This window comes from Apodemus sylvaticus, chromosome 10 (genome assembly GCF_947179515.1).
Source record: "Apodemus sylvaticus chromosome 10, mApoSyl1.1, whole genome shotgun sequence".
In the NCBI taxonomy this organism is placed as follows: Eukaryota; Metazoa; Chordata; class Mammalia; order Rodentia; family Muridae; genus Apodemus; species Apodemus sylvaticus.
Window position 1 is genome coordinate 93,435,241 of NC_067481.1, and position 18,846 is coordinate 93,454,086.

At 52.3% G+C, this 18,846-nt stretch overlaps 1 protein-coding gene across 1 annotated transcript in view; it reads left to right on the forward strand.

The window, feature by feature from the left end:
* The window catches only part of Ergic1 (endoplasmic reticulum-golgi intermediate compartment 1), a 64,799-nt gene that overhangs the window by 22,995 nt on the left and 22,958 nt on the right, over positions 1–18,846 (forward strand). The window contains exons 3-5 of the mRNA XM_052194638.1: positions 2,461–2,533; positions 11,511–11,605; positions 15,507–15,631. Coding sequence (XP_052050598.1) covers positions 2,461–2,533; positions 11,511–11,605; positions 15,507–15,631 — 293 coding nt within the window. The remainder of the gene's footprint in view (positions 1–2,460; positions 2,534–11,510; positions 11,606–15,506; positions 15,632–18,846) is intronic.

Below are 18,846 nucleotides of genomic sequence, written 5' to 3' on the forward strand. Positions count from 1 at the left end.
CTTCGATTGGGCAGCACCTGGCTTCCTAGTAGCAAGCCTCTCCTGGGGCCACATTCCGACTGCCCAGGGCCTGAGTCAGTTTCAGAAGTCTGGAGTCAGAGAGCCTCCAAGTCTTGCCCAAACATGGATTGAAAGCCTTCATCCAGCCTTTGAGATCTGAAGGTCTTGGTTGGAATACTTCCTCCCTGCTTTCGTGGTTTCTCACTCATTAGGTTATTGAATAAATATTTTCTCTGGGCCTTCTCTGAGCCAGCGCTGTTAGGCCCCGAGGCCACAGTGGTGCTATGACCTCACCTCTGGTTCCCCGGTCTTAAGACAGGAGTCAGGTGCACCTCCCATAAACACGCGTGGAGGCGGGACCGTTGGGCCCCACTGAGTTATCCTGTCTACCTGCTGGGTTACCCAGACTTTGTGCCAAGCCTTGCAGAAGCACACAGATCTCAGAGAAGGGCCTCCCCAATCTCCTGCCCCCACCACAGTGTGGGTAGTTAGGACTTTGGGGTGTAACTGCAGGCATGGAGCAGGAAGGGCAGCTAACTAGAAGACTCCTTTATCCTAAAGTCAGCAGCAACGCCCCTCAGAAAACCTCCTGTGCCATACACTCACTGCTGCGTCCGCTGGGGCTGGTGTGGACAGAATAGTGCTGAAATGTGGGCCCCGGGGGACACTGGACAGAAGGGCACGGGATCCAGCTGCAGGATGCTTTGCCTGCTGACCGACTCTTCCCCTAGAGGCAGTCACCACCGCTGCAGGCAGGAAAGCAGGAGCCGGGAGCTGGGTCGGGGCTGAGATACGCAAGGGCTTTAGTCCCCAGCTGGAAAGGATATTTGAGCTCAATCTCCAAGCCATGAACAGGGCAAAGCAAGGCCACTGTCTGGGCCCAAGCTGTTTACAGACTGCTGAGTGCTTGAAGCATGGCTGAAAAGGTGTGTCTGTCGTGCTGTTATTAATTTAGAGCAAAAGGGGGCTTAAAGTATGTATATCTGTATATACATATATGATTAGATATACTTTTTGTTCTGTTTTGGCTTTGAGTGAGAGTCTTGGTTAGCCTAGAACTTGCTGTGTACTCTAGGCTAGGCTTAAAATTCAGCCAGTCCTTCCCACTTCTGCTCTTGAATTCTGGGCTTATAGATGTGGCCACTAGGCTGGCCAATAAATACATGTGTGTGTGTGTGTGTGTGTGTATTATAGTGCTTATACTATATTATGTAATTATTAATACATGATGTTTAATAGTTACATGTGCTTATATGCTCAGTTAGAACTTTTTCTTGTTTATAATATGCACACATTCTCTATTTTCCCCCCAAAATAAAGTCTTTAAATGCCACCTCTATAAGCTTCATCAAAGTGGGGCAAAGGTTATGACTATTCCAGTCCCCATCTGTGTGACTACAGACTCATCAGGCAGTTAGTTTGGGGGTATCCCATCTTATCCTTGTAGCCCAGGTTCTCAGGAGTCTTTCTGGGGGCCTTCACCATAGAGGATAGGGGGGTCCCAGTCCCTTCCCTCTCAGCCTGGGTTTCTACACAAGAGCCACCATCAGTCTGGCACTGTAGTGTCACAGTGGGATGGCTTGTTAACATACCATCATGGGCATATATATAGTAGGTGCTCAATAAGTAATCGTCCTTCCTTCCTTGAAGACAGATAGGAAATTAGATAGGTGGCAGACAAGACAGATGGACATGGACGGAGATGCTTTTCTACTATTATCTGCAGACCTGTGTCACAGCAATGCTGCTGTTCAAAAGAGCAGAATTAGAAATGGAAGTTCATTCCAATCTGCGGCACACCTCAGCTCAGCCTGGCTGTGCTGGCTGTCCCTGTGAGGACTGCTGGTTGACCGAGAGACGTGGCCTACTGCCACTGGCCAGCATCAGGACAAGACTGTGCATGTCAGTAACTGGGCAGCGAGTCCAAACTACCATATGGCTTCTGGTGAGGGAGTCTGTCCTCACCCTGCTGTAAAGCTGACAGCTCCCAAGGGGGTCACTGACTGTAGACAGAGGGTCAGGCCTGTGGTGAGCTGTGCCTCAGCCTTTCGCTCACTGACGTGAGAGAGAAGTCTGGATGGTCACATGGTATCTCCAGGTGTTCCATGTGGATTTGGGATTCTAGCATGCTGGCACTCAAACTCCTTGTCCACCAGCACGCAGTCCTCTTCCAGGGCAACCTCTGCGTCAAAGAGATCTTGAGGAGTAGAACAGGGCCCATTGCCTGTGTGAGAGGCCAGCCTGACCACAGAGTCAGGCCAGTGGCCACTTTCTGGGGAATCACACTGAGGCCATGAACAAGAGGGGTATGCTGATGATCTCTGCAAAGGCGCCCGCCCTCACCCTGTGTGTATGCTGGGGCCTCTAGGCAGCTTCCTCCAGGGTAGCAGGAGGGGCAGTGGGGACTGGCCTCCCGTGTGAAGTATCCTGCACTCCTAACGCTGTTTGTGTTCCCCACAGTCTCCGTCTGCTGCTGCCTCTTTATCCTCTTCCTCTTCCTGTCAGAGCTCACCGGATTCATCACCACAGAAGTGTAAGTCGTTTTTCTCTGGGGCAACTGGCTTGCTGGGGTCCAGATGAGAAGAGGGGGCGGTTTAGGAGGGGATGGAAGCCTTGTAGCTGGCTTGCTTCTGTTCCCAAGCATGTGACACCACAAAGGGACTCAGAACTTGGAGCAAAGCTGAGCCTCACTGTGTGAAAGCCTCGAGCTCCTGTGGGCCTGGGGTACCCAGGCCGAGGCTCATCACACGCTCATCACCGCTGGCCACAAGTCTGGCCAGTGAGTTTCCCAGGAGTCCTTTGATGTTGTCGTTGGAAGATGCTCAGAGGGTCCAGGTAGCTTCCTCACAGAGGGCAAGGTGGCCTTCCTGGAAGCCCCTCTCGTTTCTCAGGCCCACGTTCAGGAGTCAGCATGGGTTTTCCGGCATCTGATACCACAGTCATCCATCCCTGATTCCAGAACTAGCTGTCACCCACAGCCTGGTAGCCCTCCTGCGTTGGGCTCCTCATGCTCCAAAGCCTCTCTGTAGCTGTGTTTATAGTTTGTGGAATTGTCATGGGACTGGGCCCTGGCACCCCCTTCCCTCCTCCCCAGCCTTGGAATTTTCTCCTTCTATTCATGGAATGTCTTGGTTTCCTTTGCTGCCTTCTCAGCCATGAGACAATAGGAAGCTAAACACAGGCGGTGTCATGGCTGCAGCCAGATCTTATTACCTTTGTCACCACATTTTATAGGGAAGCTGAGGCTATGGGAGGTAGAGGTACTTGCGTGCAGTGACCAAGTGAGGTAGATCCAGAGTTCTTAGAAGCTGGGCACACCTCCTCTGAGCTCTTATCTGGATGCAGCTGCCCACCTGAGGCTGGTGTGAGAACGTCCACCCCCTGTCCCTCTGGCACTGAGTTTAACCTGAGGAGCTTCATGGGCCTGTGGGGAGAGCACCAGATATGACATTAGAAGACCCAGAATCAGGATACTGCTTTGCTGTGTGACCCTGGGAATGTTACTGAACCTCCCGGAGTCCAGGAAGTGTGAGTAGATCAGACTCCAATTTCACTTCCAGCCCTGGAAAAGATGTCTGCTTTCCACGGTAACAGACCATGTAGGGATTGTCAGAAGTCCCCCACAGGTGGCTGTGACCATGGGAAACCTCTTCTTTGTGTATCCCAGGGATTACTCTGTCATGAACTAGAGGTGGGATGAGGGTTGGGGGGGGAGATGAGACACACCCCGAAATACACCGACAGTGTGCCAGGCAGGCATCTGCTAGCCTCTGCAGGCTGCTATCCTCTGGGATGGAGGCCACTCTGCAGACCTGCGTCTTCTGAGTAGGTGGCCGGGGCATGCACCTGTGACAGCAGGCAGGTGCAGATGTGCAGGCAGGTGGTCTTCAGACCCAGCAGCAGGTGCTAAGGCTCCAAGGGGGGCAGGGATGCCTTGGGGGGTCTGAAGAACCGAAAGGCTGGTGTGGCTATAGCAAGTGAGCAAGCAGGGGCTCGGGGCCGCAGCTCTGGAATTCCTTAGTCAACAGCGATTGGGCTTTGGCTGTGTGCTCCTAAAGTACATCTGTGTCACAGTGCGACTGTGTGTACAGTTATCCTTGGGAATAGCCTCACCTCACAGGCCCCAAACTTTCAGTATAATAGCATATTTGCATAAATATACATGTCATTTACATAAAGCTACATATACTCCTCTTGTGTACATTTTCCTTTTTTCCTGTAAAGATTTGTTTTTATTGCATATTATGTTTTATGCATATTTGTTTTATGTGCATGAATGCTTATCTGCATGTATTTCTGTGCTCTGTGTGCATGCGCGGTGCCCTTGGAGACCAGAAGAGGGTGTCGAGTGCCTTGGAACTGGAGTTAGAAGGTTGTGAGCCCCCGTGGCATGCTGGGAAGGGAACCTGGCTTCTCTGCTAGAGCCACCAGTGCTCTTAAACGCTCATCTCTCCAGCCCCTGCTTCTATTTTTGGTTTTGTGGTTTTGTTTTCCGAGACAGGGTCTTACAAGGTCTTGCTACGTAACCCAGGCTGTCCTCCCGAGTACTGGAATCACAGTGGGATGTCACCATGCACAGTCCTCCAGTCTACTTCATACTTTCTTTGTGTTACTTGAACATCTAATACACGTCACTGCAAAGCCACGGGGGTGCTCTGAGGACAGTGTTGTGAGGTGGATGGAGATGGCGAGGACTGGGAGCGGGAGGACACACGACGGACCTGGTGCTTTCAGAAGACTCAACAGGGTGGCCTGGCTGAAGAGTACTTAGCCCAAGGCCTGTGGACTTTGTCCCCTGTCAGACCCTGTCTCTTGGTGCCTCTGTGTTTCCTCCCCTAAGACTTGAGGAAGCCTTAGTCAGCTCTGCCCAGTGAAGGCGTGCCTTCAGCACTGAGGCATGGCCACATACAAATGACTTTTGATGTCAGAGCTGGGGCCTGCAAAGGCTGTGTAGCAGGCTAGGCAGCTCCAGCAAGCCCAGACAGTGGACTGTGCCCACTGTGTACCTAGGGCAGGGCTGTCAGTGTCAGAGGACTGTGTGTCCTCCATGGCACCCCTCCCTGCTCAGGAACTTCCTCTTCCTACCTCCTGGATGCAGTGGTCTCAGGAGGAAGGAAGAGGCTCAGGAGGCTCATACACTGGCTGCTTGTTGCTGCTGGTGGGAGCCTAATGCCCCTCCCTTCTTGTGCTTCCTCACCATGGTGCTGACTTGTCAGGGGTCCAGGCAGGCCCAAGACTTAACACCGCAGCCTGGAAATGTTTGCTTCACGTCACTGGGCCCCTTTCTTTACAGAGGCAGCCCTGCCCAGGAAGCATATAGGTTGCAGGAAAACTGAAGGGGAGTTCATTCTCTTTCAGTGAGGCCACTGATCCTGTCTGATGGCTTTGTGACCACAGAAGGCCAGGGGATCCCCTCTTGCCAGGAGGGGGTGCATAACTCAAGGAAACAAGGTCATGGTGCAGCCTTGGCCTGTGGCTCCCGGTGACGTGAGATGCTCATTCTGGCCCCGCAGAGTTAGAGGGAGGTGGGTCGGTCTGTGTGCTTGACATCCAACACGAGCCTTGGCCAGGCTGGTGACAATGGGGAAAGAAGGTGTCCCATGGGATATTCAGAGTACGCACCTACCCCTCAGACTGCGGGATGTCCCAGCCCTTGACTGCCGAGCCCCTGCAGGCTTTGATGGTTACTCACCGGTGGGGATTTATGATAGCAAGACAGAGTTGCTCAGACACTCCACTCGCTTTAAACATAATATCCCTTTTGGTGCTTTCTAGGTATTGTAAATGGCCATATGCTAGTCTCATATGCCCAGGTTAGCATCTTCCAATGATTGCCTCAGAATTTTACAAAACCCCTTGAAGTTTCTTGGGGAAGCTGGGCCATCAAGAAGCTAAAACGTGTAGGTTCATAAAAGGGGCAAGGAAGCAGAGTCTAAGACCAGGACCTGGGGGCACCTACAGCATGGGCACCTGACCCCGTCGTCTGCCCATCTCTGCAGGACATGTTTTAAAGCCTCAAGCTGTGAAAAACCACAGCTTTTTGGCCAAAATTATTGATGGTTAGGGATAGAAGCTTCAGCAGGCAAAGCATATTCTTATACAAGCCTAATGACCCGAGTTGGGTCACTGGATCCTACTCCACTCCACACACATGTACCCTGACCTCCGTGTGTACTCACACACATCACACACATGCACAGCAGTGGCAATCCATTACAATTAAACTCCAAACCTATTGACTGGGAGACTCAAGATTCCCCTGTCGAATCAGGTAGCCAGCTCAAAGAGGCCACTTCAGGAAGTAGGAGCTGGGAGGTTACCTTGAACTGGCTCCTAAAACATCCCTACACTGGGCCAAAATTGGGGAGACTAGGAGTTTATCCAAGAGAACAGTGAGGGACTCCATCCTGCCCAGCACCCCTGAACTGAGTCTCAATTGTAGTCAGTTGTTGACTAAACTGTCACCAAGAGCATCCTCACCCTTAGCAATGGGAGGCTTGAAGGCTCCTGGGCACAGAAGGACAGATTTGTTGTTCGGATCACCCCTAAAAGGTGGGCCTAGGGAAGGGTGAGTGTGAGCCGCAGGCCCTGCCAGGAGGAGGGGCGGCTGGGCAGCTGGCAGAGGAGGGCATCCACCCAGTAGGCAGTGGTTGTGTTTCCCCTACAGAAGTCAGGGTTTAAAAGACAAGGTTCCTGAGGTTTACCCGTCAGCCTCCCCGCCGCCCCTCCCACTCCCACCCACCAGCCCCTGCGGCCTCCCGGCTGCATGGAAGTTTCCATCTGACCAGATCGCTAAGCATGGAGGCCAGCAACCTTGGGCAGGAATCTGAACTATTCAAGTGCTCTTCGTAAAGCAAATAAAATTGTTTTCCATAGATGTCATCAGGCTCACGCCTCAGCCTAGAATCCCAAGGCCTTCAGTTACATTCCACCTACAACCCCCCCCCCCAGTACCTCCCAAGCCTGTCATCACGAACTCTCTCCCTACAAGGCCCGTTCTCACCCACCTCCTCCCCATGTGCTGCCTGGTGCCCCCCACCTGGAATGTCCCCCCAGCCCCCCATCAGCACACACTCTTCCACTTCCTGGGACTTCTGAGAAGCTGGCACCCACACTCTCCTGTGCACCCCCCCCCCACGTTTGTGTTCATTCCACAGAAGCTCAGGTGTTCTCATTCTGGTCCGGGGTTGTATCCATGCTGCTTCCTCAGGTGTGACAGAGGAGGTGAGGGAAGGAGGTCTGCAGAACAGAAAGCCATTGGACCTACGGGCCTCTATATCCCATAGGCCCTGAGGCCCTGGGGTGGCACATCTGAAGGTGATCAGAAAAGACAGTGACACTTACATCACATGTCTCCCTAGGGGCCGCCCTGCTTTCTGGGGATCTCTGTCCTCTCCAGACAGCGTCAGCCCCATAGGAAAGGCAAGACACCGAGTCCCCGGCAGCATCCTCCTGTCACTCCTCCAGGCTGTGTGACCTCAGTCAGTGGTTTGTCCTGCTCACAGGACACACAGTGATCCTGCTGGGCGCTGCTTGGCTATGTTACAGGAGCTGCCACAAGCAGAAGCCTGGCACCTTCCAGCTTCTAGTGGGGCAGAAGACACTGGGCAGTACTGGGCTGCACCTCTTACCTGCATAATGCCCTTGGCCTTCACAGTGGCTTGCCCTGGATTTGTGTCCCTATTAGTTTATCTCATTAAATGTTGGCATTGGTGATGAAGATCGTGGCTGGAGACTGAGCGTTCAGTCTGCAGTGAGACTGTGCCCAAGACTCTCATTCTCATTGGCCACCTTAGCAGCCTCCTCGGTGTATACAGAGTCTTGGGGGTTGCTGGGACCAGAGAGTGTGGCATGCCGTGCACATAGTTGTGGTACCATATTGTGTAAGGAATAAGGTAAGTCTGTGTCCAATACAGACTCGGTGTCTGTTTCTGAGGGGTTTTGTTTGTTTTTTGTTTTGTTTTGCTTTTTGAACTTCAACTGGTTGAGCCCAAGGGTCGAAACCTTATAGAAATGGAATATCAACGACTCTGGGAAAGCCCTTTTTATTTCTGGGGAAACTGAGGCTGTTGAGGACAAAGCCCATTGTCCAAGTTCAGTCTACCAGGAGGCACTGCAGCCAGGAGGCAAACCTCTGAGCATTGTGTTTTCTCTGCCCAGCGAAGCCTGTGGTCAGCCCTGGACAGAAAATGAGACATATGCTTACACACACACACACACACACACACACACACACCCCACATATACTACATGCATGTCATATAATATATTCACACCACACATACACATACACACCCCACATATACTACACACATGCCATATAATGTACACACACCACACACACATACACAGAAACATACCACACACACATACATGCATGCACACACAGCCTGGCCTGGGCTGGGCAGCCTGCAGCTTTAGCCTCTCAGTAGCCCTGAGAGGTGTTAAGAATTCTTGCCTGTTTCCTTTCTCCCTCCTTTTCCCTCACTAGTTGCTTCTCAGTGAGGCGTGCATGACTTACAGCAGATGCACAAGTCCAGAACACGGTAGTCAGTGAGTCTCACCTCACAGCTGTCACCTCAGCCTTGATACCTGAGCCATGACTTCTGCCAGTAGGAAGTTCTTTTGCCCCCTCCTACTGCCATTCTCCAGACTTCTATTGTCCTGGATTAATTTGCGTCTTGTAGCCTCCACCCACCTGGGGCTTCTCCAGTTACCCTGAAGAGGAGGCTGGGGCTCAGAGAGGAAAAGCACCTGCTTTTACCTCAGCTTCTAAGTGACAAAGGCGGGAGGGGTGCTCACAGGCCTTCTTACCTCCTGAGCCTGCTATGGGGTGTCAGGCCAGTAAGAGTCCCTAGACTGTAGTATACCCACAAACTGTTTCTTTTCTTCGCAGCAAGCTGATGTTTGGCAGGCTGGTGGCCTTTTAAAATCAGCTCAGCCCCAGCCAGTGGGCCCGGTCAGCTTTGGCAGCCCTGCATGGCGGCTGAGGCCGCACCAGGGGTGGCAGGAAACGAGCTGGCCTGGAACATTTGCCTTGGACTCAGAAGGCAGCCTTGCTGACCTCACCGGTAGGCGGTGCAGACAATTGAACCATATACATCCTACAACGGGGGAACAGCCAGTTCTGCCCTTACATAACCACTGGCCCTGGTTGCCACAGGCCATGCATTTTCCCTTCCCTCAGGCACCTCAGCCCCTTCGTGCTGTGTGGCCCTTCAGCCCTGGCAGCTGGCCACTCCAGTTCTTCTGGCCAGAAGACTGGGATCAGTGCCTGGGAGAAGCCTCCCCAGGGGCCGTGAGCTCACCTGAGCCACACCTGGGATTTGCTTCTCTCTGCTGAGGTCATCTCCCAGGATTGCCAGGGATGACCTCATCCCATAATCCCCGAGCGGTGCGCAGAGGTCTAGGTTTGCCAGGTGGGAAAGGCAAGTGCTCATGGAGGAGTCTCGCTGGGAAGGGAAGCCCTCTCCTTGGCCGCTGTCAGTTAATCACACAGCAATTTCCTTAGCAGACTGATGGTTTATAGCTTTTTTAAAAGAGAATTTTTATCGTGTGTGTGTGTGTGTGTGTGTGTGTGGTGTATCCTCACTTGTTGTGGCCAGAAGAGGGCATTGGGTCTCCTAGGGCTGGGGTTGCAGACATCGTGAGCTGCCTAATTTGGGTTCTGGGAACCAAACTTGGGTTCCTGAAAGAGCAGTACGTGCTCTTAACCATTGAGCCATCTCGTCAGCCCCATATTGTTTCATTTTTAATTGACACAATGGGGTCAGATCACTAGCTCATGGAGTTAGAATGTCCAGCACCTTAAACAAAACATTTATGCTGTCTGTGAGAGACGTTTACAATCTGTGCCAGCTGGAAGTCTGCAGTGTGTTGTCCCTGCAGTCACCATGCCTGTGCAGTAGGACGGCAGGACTTCTGTCGTCTGTGATGTCCTCTCTATTAGCCAGCATCCCTGGTCCCCATCCATCAGTGTTCAGCAGAGCCCAGACCCTGTCTCCAACACTGCTCAGTCGAGCAGCCTTTGAGGCCAGGCCTAGAGATGGGGTTCCCCCTCCCCGTGGAAGTTTTCTGGGCAGCTAGCTTCTAAACTCAGCCCCTCTCCCTCCTTACGGCCTCTGCTTCGTTCCCGAGGGCCCCTGGCTGAGTGAGGAAGGGAAGATCCAGAACCTTCCATGTCACACCTCCCTTGACCCATCCCCATGGATGCCATCGGCGTGTGTGCCATGCCAGATCCCAGCAGCCATGGGTTCTGGACCACTAAGGATACCTACAATCTGGTGTCTTTGGCACGAGGTGCCTCCTCCAGGTCTCAAGCCTGCTGAGGCACAAGCTTTCTGTCTTCAGTGTTGGGTAAACCACCCGAGCTGTATCCCAGCACCAGAATATGGCTGAAGTAGGTCACACTTCTTTGTCACACTGCATCTGCCATGACCCTCTTGCCGACCGTCAGCCTAGACCCTCCCTACTTCAGGCCTTGGCACGTGCTGTGGGGGCCTCTGTTTGATCAAGGTCACAGGCAGAACCAGACCTCACTCACCTCCTAGGTAAATGCCACGAAGAGGCCTTTGAGTCTCTCAGTAGAGGGAGGGAGGTTGGATCCAGCTTGATGCCATTTCTTTAACTTGACAGGCCACAGATGTCTCCAAACTGTTGAATGAATGTAGGTTGCTACTGGCCCTGGCCGTGAGGTGGTGTGGCAGTCTGGGGCCACCTGTCCTGTAACTCTAGTGACAGAATAATGATCTCATTGCTTGCCCTTGCCGCCTAAGGTTGTACTCCCTATAAGCCACTTGGAACATGACAGATGTGGTCACATGAAGGATAGGAATGGCTAAGTCAGCCCAACGGGCCAGATAGAGCCATGGGGATCCAGTGTGAGGGGGCAGGAGGGAGAGGAGGGAAAGCGCCCTGCACACATGTGGTAAGCTTTAGTTAAGCCTTTGGCTTCGTGACACTTGATTACAGTAGCCCTAGGAATCTAGTATAGGCGTCTAGTCCTGTGGGAGACCTGGACTTCACGCCTGTGACTTTGTAAAGAAAAGACTAGGCAGTGGGTGCTCTGTGCCTGTTGGTACCGGACCCTGAGCCGTACATGACCCGACTGCCGTGTGCCTGTTGGTGCTGTGCCCTGAGCTGTACAGGACTCTGTTTCTCATTTTACTGCTCAGCAGTGATACTCCCATTCAGCTGATGGGTTTATAGAGATAGCCGTAGGAAGTGCTGGAGCCAGGATTTGAACTTGAATCTGGACAGATGTTCTTACTGGACCCCTCCTCCTTCCTGAGCAACTGCTCTCCCTCCTGATGAAGCTGTATCGGAGAGTGGCTTTGAATCTGGAACCCTACCTCCTGGGACCTGGACATGTGTGTGCTGTTGTACCCACGTGGTTGTCTGGATCACTGAGCACTGGTTACCAAGTGAGGTGGCCCCTGGCTGTTTATCCCCTATGGGCAGACTCAGTGTCTCCCTCTCAGTCTTGATTTCTGTACTTGTCTGTCCCTCAGGGTGAATGAGCTCTACGTCGATGACCCAGACAAGGACAGCGGAGGCAAAATTGACGTCAGTCTCAACATCAGTTTACCCAATTTGCACTGTGAATGTGAGTATTCCCATAGAGCTGTTTCAGCTAGCCAGCCTGTGGGTGATCTGTGTGCAGATATGCCGAGCCATCTGGGGTGAGCATGCAGGTACATACTGCAAACACACAGAGCCTATAGGAGCCCCCTGGAGGTTTTCTGGAAACAAAGATGCCTCGTATACCTCTGCAGAGCAACCACATTGGCGCAGGTGGCACGGGGTGGTGGAGTCTCTCTGGTTTGTTAAGCCTGAGAGTCATGAGCAAGTGGCTTATGGAGAGGAAGAAGCTCTCGGGGAGAGGGTTGGGACTTGAGCAGGCAGGAGGATGAGCCCAGATGTGTGTGCAGCTGAGGTCTGGTCTGAGGCTGACCTCCCCACATGAGACTCTGGAGTGTGGCAACACCTTAAAGCTGCCTCGTCTGGCAACAGTGGGGCCAGGACTATTGTTATCCCCATCGGTGGCTGGTGGCTACAGATGGTTCCTATGGGAGTTACATGACCTCTCAAACAGTTGTGGTGAGATGCCAGTTGTGCAAGCCTCAGCCTGCACAGCCCAGAGCTGCAGAAGTCAGCGGGACACTCAGGGAGGGTTCCCGGGTGTCTTCCTTTTTAACTAAAGATCTCTTCGTTTGTTGTTTTAATCAAAAATAGAATATTTCTATAAAACAAAACAGCGAAAATCTGATTTGGAGGCAGACCCTGCCTCCCTGGCTCGGGAGAACCTTGGCTACAGTTGTGTCTTTCTCCTTTAGCATAGTAGACTTAGTAACCATGACCAGAGTTTCCAATGAGATGGTACTGAGCCATACAGGTTATTGTCTCCATTGTGAAGGTTCGAGAAATCCTCAGCCCCGCTAGGTCTGCAGCCCGGTGTAGCCTGGTTAGCCTCCTCCCTTCCGATCACAGGACACGGCTTAGGGGCACAGCCCACAGGGACAGAACATTGGGTGGGCCCCAACACAGACAGGGAGACATTCAGCTCTATTCCTGCTTTCGGTGAGGGTGACATCACAGCTTTTAGCCCACACTGGGTGCAGTGCCACGGAACCTGTTGAAATAGGTCACTTTTATTTATTTTTATGTTTTCATTTTTTTCTCTCTTCTTAGGAAAAATAACTCATCCGGCAGCCTCTCCTTCAGGGCTGCTTGTATCTTTGAAGGAAGGAGATTCTTAGTCAGGCCAGAGGACTAGACCAGCAGAGCAAGGGCTGAGGGGATGTGGCTCTAGGCTCCGTCCCAGATCCAGACAGTGTGACTTCAGACAGGACAGGTGTCCTTGGCTACTGACTATGCCAGTTCTTGGGCTGTGGTCTCCTTGGGTCCTGCCAGCTCTGTCGGGTTATGTCATGAACCCACAGGAGCGCAGCGCAGTGGCTTTTCTTTCACAGACCTTCAGGGCGGTGTATAGCTCAGTGGTTTGCCTAGCGCGCTAAGGATCCCTGGTTCCAGCAATAGTCTCAGAAAAGACTTTCAAAAATGTTATACACAAAAATGCCTATTCATCTTTGTACCTCTGGAAAACCCAAAGAAACAAAGAGAGGAAATCACCTATAATTCCACTACCCAATGATGGGTCTGTGGACATTCTGACACCATTCTGTCCCACTGGCTTCTCTCCTGAATTTCTGACCGTGGCTGAGGTCAGACTATAGTACCCTTTCATAGCCTGCGTTAGTCGGGTGGAGGGGGAGAGTCCTGCCTGGACCCGGGTTCCATTCCCAGCACTGTAAATATGTTATGACAGTGTTACTCTTCTTTACACACCGAATACAGGAGTTATTTTTCCAAGGTACACTTTCAAAACACAGAACTGTAGCTCAGTGGTAGTGTTTATTTGGCATGAGTTAGATCTTCAGTACAGAAGGAAATAGAGAAACCTTTCTAAACGAAGGAGAGGACTCCATCATGTTCGTCTTTGGTGCCCTGAGCAGCCCGTGCTGACAGCAGAGGCCTCTTTTCCCTCCTAGTGTGTGCATCTGTAAACACAGACACTGTTTATGTGCACCTGCAAACACAGTCACTGTCTCTACCTGCAGTTTCACACTCACAGATTCAACAGCCGCAGGGTAAAAACATTCAGAAGGAAAAAAATAATATATTGCATCTGACCTGCAAACGTACAGACCTTTTTATCTCGTACTTATTCCCTAAACAGTAGAACTCTGGAAGTCACTGTGTTACCATTTTGTTAGTGTAAAATGGCAGAGATCCCCAGCCTGTGGAGAGAAAGGTGTGTAGGGGCCCAGCGTTGCAAGCTTTAGCCTGTGCTCGGCTGGCCTGTTGCTGTCTGTTGTGATGGGAGCATGGAGTGGGCAAAGAGCACAAAGTCAAAGAAGTAAAGGAAAGAGGGCAAAGAGCAGTGACATCACTGTCCCCTCCAAGGGTCTAGCCTAATAACAGTAAGGACCTCCCACTAGACCCCACTCCCAGAGCTTCATCATGGCCCTGAAGCGCAACAGGCTGAGGGCCGAGCTCCTGTCACATGGGATGCAGTCTGGCCTCAAGCGGAACTGTTGAGTCAGCCAAGACTGCTTGCGTTTCTCCAGCTTCGCTTTACAGACCGGTGGCATCGTTTGTGATGGCCGTGTCATGTGCCCCTGCACACTGGCTGGCCCATACTTCCCTATACCCACTGAGGGACGCGTGGCTGTTCCCATTTTCCCTTTATGCCTGGTTGTCTTTAAAAATAGCTTATTTTCAAAGAGCTATTCTCTCTCTGAAGCAAGCTTCCTCTGGTGTGCCTTCCAGGAAGCTAGCTACATCCCCATGGTGGACCAGAGCCTCTCCTCCTGTGCGTACTGGGACCATCTCACGGAACTCAGTAGAACAGCCTGCTCCTCGTTAAGGTGCAGAAGCTGAGCCACAGTAGGGCTCCAGGGCCATGCTGGAGTCAGGACAGGCATGGCGTGGGGTAGGGCACAGTCTTCCCACGGAAGGTGAAGAACCTCTTAAAGGGGCCTGGGCTCCTGGAGGCTGGAGTTTGACTTCCCATGATGCCTCCTGGTGCTCAGGCAGGAGCGTAGGACTTGGTAGTTATAGACACTGAGTAACGGAAGGTGTGGACGAAAGACAGATTATAAAGAAGGAATGGATGCCTCTTCACCCAGTGACCCCAGAGTGTGAGGCACCGTGGGTGCAGGCGCAGGTGCGGGTGCTGGGCTGAGCACTTGCCACACCTACCAACTCCTTGATCCACACACTCTTCCACTGCAAGTTCAATGATCATCACTTCACATGTCAGAAAATAACAAACATTGAGGGTAATGAGAACCTGAGCCACGGCCACACTGGTGGAAGGCACAGTCAGGACGCGGGTGGCCAGCATGGCTGACCCCTGTCACCCCACAGCCTTCATGTGGTCTTGCATGTAGCTGAGTCATGCTGGGCTCTGTGTCCTTGGCTGGTCTAGCCCCTGCTTCTTCCTAGCTTCCTTCAGCCCTCTCCAGCCTTAGGCAGTGGTAGAGGGATGCCGTGACTGGGGGCAGGTGGGACTGTTTTGGGTGCTGTGACTGCGAAGGAGTGGAACTCTCTTGAGTCCTGTGACTCCGAGGGGTGTGGGACTCTTTGGGGGCACTGTGTCTCTAGGGGCATGTGGAATAGTTTTGAGCACTGTGACTCTGAGGGATGGGACTGTTTGGAGCACTCTGAGTCTAGTGAGGGTGGGACTATTTTGAGTGCTGTGACTTTGTGGGGGGGATGGGGCTGTTTTGGGGTGCTGTGACTTTGTGGGGAGATGGGAGTGTTTTAGGGTGCTGTGGCTCTTAGCCACGCAGCCCCTTTCTCTCTTACTGGCTGACTTCCCATGTAGCTTGGGTTTCCTGGGCATTGTGTTCATGGGGGGCTAATGGGGCTTCCACAGAAGCGGGCTGATCCCGCTCTACGGGGGTGTGGGTGTGAGTGACTGCTCTCTCCGACCCCCACAGTGGTCGGGCTTGACATCCAAGATGAGATGGGCAGACATGAAGTGGGCCACATCGACAACTCCATGAAGATCCCACTGAACAACGGAGCAGGCTGCCGCTTCGAGGGCCAGTTCAGCATCAACAAGGTACGGAGGGAGGCACTGCCTGGGCCCTTTTCCTGCCCCCTGCTCTCTCCACCCTGACAGAGCCAGCACATGACTGCCTGAGACTCTTCCTGAGACTGGCTAGGCTCTGCATCCCCTGAGATTCTAGAGCCTCCGATGGTGTGTTCAGAAAGAGCTGCCCCCCACGCTGGTGTGGAAAGCACCAGGGGAGGTGAGCCAGGACTTGCCTGGCTTCAAGTCCCCCTCCTCTCCAGCAAGCAGTAGCCCCCGGACACTGAGGCTTACAGCTGTGATGGCAGTAATGCCACAGTGGTACCCACCCTGTCACAAAGCTCAGGGGTGTTAATGAGAGAGCGCACTGTTATTTCTGGGTCTGTAATACACACCTTGCTTCCGAGTTGGATAGAGGCTCTGGTAGCAACGTGAACAGATGAGCAAACTCCCAAGGCAGGCGGAGATGACAGCCAGGACACGCCCACCACTGCCTTACATCTGCCAATCAGCTCAGTGCAGGTCGTCTCCTTGGTGGGCCACATGGGGATGGACCAGAGAAGGCCAAGATCTGAGGTGGAAAGGGAAATAGAGCCAGCAGGTCTTCCTGTGGGAGTGAGCACTGGGCGGCAGTGTGGGAAGTCATAGGTTTAGGCTGCAGCCACTCCTAGTGGGGACCCCCAGCAGTATCACCCTGGAAGTGTTGGGGAGGCAGAACCTGGGGCTCTTCCCCCAGCATCCTGAAGTCCTCCAGCTACCAAACTCTAAGGATGCCAAGTCTTCTAAGGAGGGTGTAGAGTCATATTATAAACCTGGGGTCCATGAAACCCCCCAAAGATTACAGATTTATCTGCAGACACCCCAAAGAATGTGGAGTAAGTTCCATCTTTTTAACTAGGCTCTAACTTTTAATTTAGAATTTCCTAATTTTAGTTAATACAATAAAAAAAGAAAAAAAACAGCATTAGCAATACTTGTAACTTTGCTATTGGGAACCGCTGGCATTCACACTACATTATAGTTGTAAAGAATTTCCGGGTACTGCACACACATCCCCACTTTGAGAATGACAGCCACCGACACACGGGTAAATACTTGGAGAAAAAAATATACCAGTTTGATAATATAGTCAGACAGTGACGCCGGTGCTTCGGCAAGACCGTGGGGACAGAGTTCTGCTGTGGTATTTTAAGATTGCCGGCACGTGTCTACATGTGCTCACTCCCCAGTCATGAGATGTGGTTACTTGCCTTTGAGCACGCACACTCCTGACAACTCAGGTGTCACACTGCCCACCTCTTGGCAACCATGTCCTCTGTTCCCTGAGATGGATGGTGTTGTGGATCCCAGCTAGCTCTGGGTGAACCAGAATCTGCCTTTTCAAGTCAGACAAATTTGTGTTCAAAACCCTGACTCTGTGGTCCTCGCTAAGGACTCTGAGTGCTTTGGGTGAATCCACCCTCATCTGTAAAATGGCAGTGGTGGTGGTGGTGGTGGTGTCAATACCTACTTCATGTGACAAGTCAACATATAAAGTACTTCAGGAAGGCACTAGACAGCCCTGCCTGCCTTGTAGCCTGTCGAGACTCTTACACCGCCCTTGTCAGCATATGCTCTACATCACTTTGGTATAACTGTGTTTGTACAATGCACATAGACAACAGGCATGCAAGAAACTAGGGGGGGGCGGGGCATCTGTGGAAGGGTTATCCAGTCCTTGTGCTGGGGCCACTGTCCCATGGATTCTTACCTGGCTCTTAACCAGAGTATAGGAGTCCAGTAACATTTGAGAGTTCAGGGCTAGGTCTGAACCCAGGCACTCTGGCCACTGGGCTCTGCACCTGCATGTGGCTACTGCTTTTTAACCTGTATATTACACGACTATAATTAGAGTGACCATGTTCTCCAGGCACAGCCTGGGCCACTGTCCACCCAACCCTTTGCAAAATGTGCAGTCTCTTCTGACATCACCCTCTCTCCTTTGTCGGGGGTCTTGTGTCTCTGAAGGGCTGTCATTAGAGAGCAGTGTGACAGCCCAGTCTGAGAGCAAGGAGAACAGCTGTCCCTTCTGTCTCCCATCATTGGACACAGGCTTGTCCTGTGGCCTCTTTATCCAACCATCAGGTTGACCAATAGCCAGATGCCAGAGTTCACTGCAGGTGCCCTGGCCGCCCCCAGCAGCCTAGACTGAGCCTGCCCAGTAGCCTCACTAATCATGGCTGCCCCAGGAGGGAAGGCAAAGGGTAGGCAGGGGGCCTGACTCCAGCTATGTATTTTTAAAATCCATCAGAGACACTGACGTAGGTGCCTAAGTCACAGGTTCTAAAAGCATCGCCTTCTGTTTCTCCAGCTCAGCGTGTGCTAGTGTGAGTCAGACCCCTGTGATGGATTTGCTGTAGAATGGAGTGGATTAATGAGTCACAGCTTCGAAGGCTGGCAGCGGGTGGCAGATACCCAGGAGCCAGCCTTCTCCACTCTCTTAACTCTGGGGACACAGACCCCAGACCCAAGGCATTCTGTACCTGTGGCCTGGTCCAATGCCCAGAAGACCTGACAAGACACCTTCAGCCTCAGGAAATATGACTGTACCATTTAAAGGGCTTCTTTTTATCACTGCCTTCTCTGATGTTGGCATGGATCCCAAGGCCTTGTATATGTGAGGCAAGGTGCTCTTCCTGATGTAGGTGTCTAGCGGAGCTACACCCTAGACCTGTGCAGATTTTGTAATGGAAATAAATCCAGGTACTACTTACACTGTGAAAGGAAGCGTGAAATTGTTTTTAAAAGCAGAGGCTTTTCCTCACGCCCTGTTGCTTGCTCGTCCAAGGCCCTTTCATGGTGAGCACTGAAGCGTGCTCATCCGTGTACCTGCCTGCGTACCTCCTGTCATTCTGAAAACCTCTGTGGTCATCATCCCCATTCTCTGATGGAAAAACTGAGGCACAGAGTGATAACTGGCCCTGAGCCCAAGTGCCAGATGTAGAGAATCACTTTTGTTGGGTCCCTGAGGCCTTTCCCTGTCTTCCTACAAAATGTAGATTTCAGGGCCTCTGCACAAGGGACTCCTCCTCCCAACCCCCTGGAAGACCTCTCTGAACATATCTTGTACCCAAAATAGAGCTGAGGGTCCTCCCCAGCCTGAGCGTAGCCCTCAGCAAGGTGGAGAAAGATACGAGGACAAGCATTCCAGGAAGAAGTGGCAGGCACAAAGGCCGCAGGGCGGGGCTGTGCAGGTTGCCGTTCCC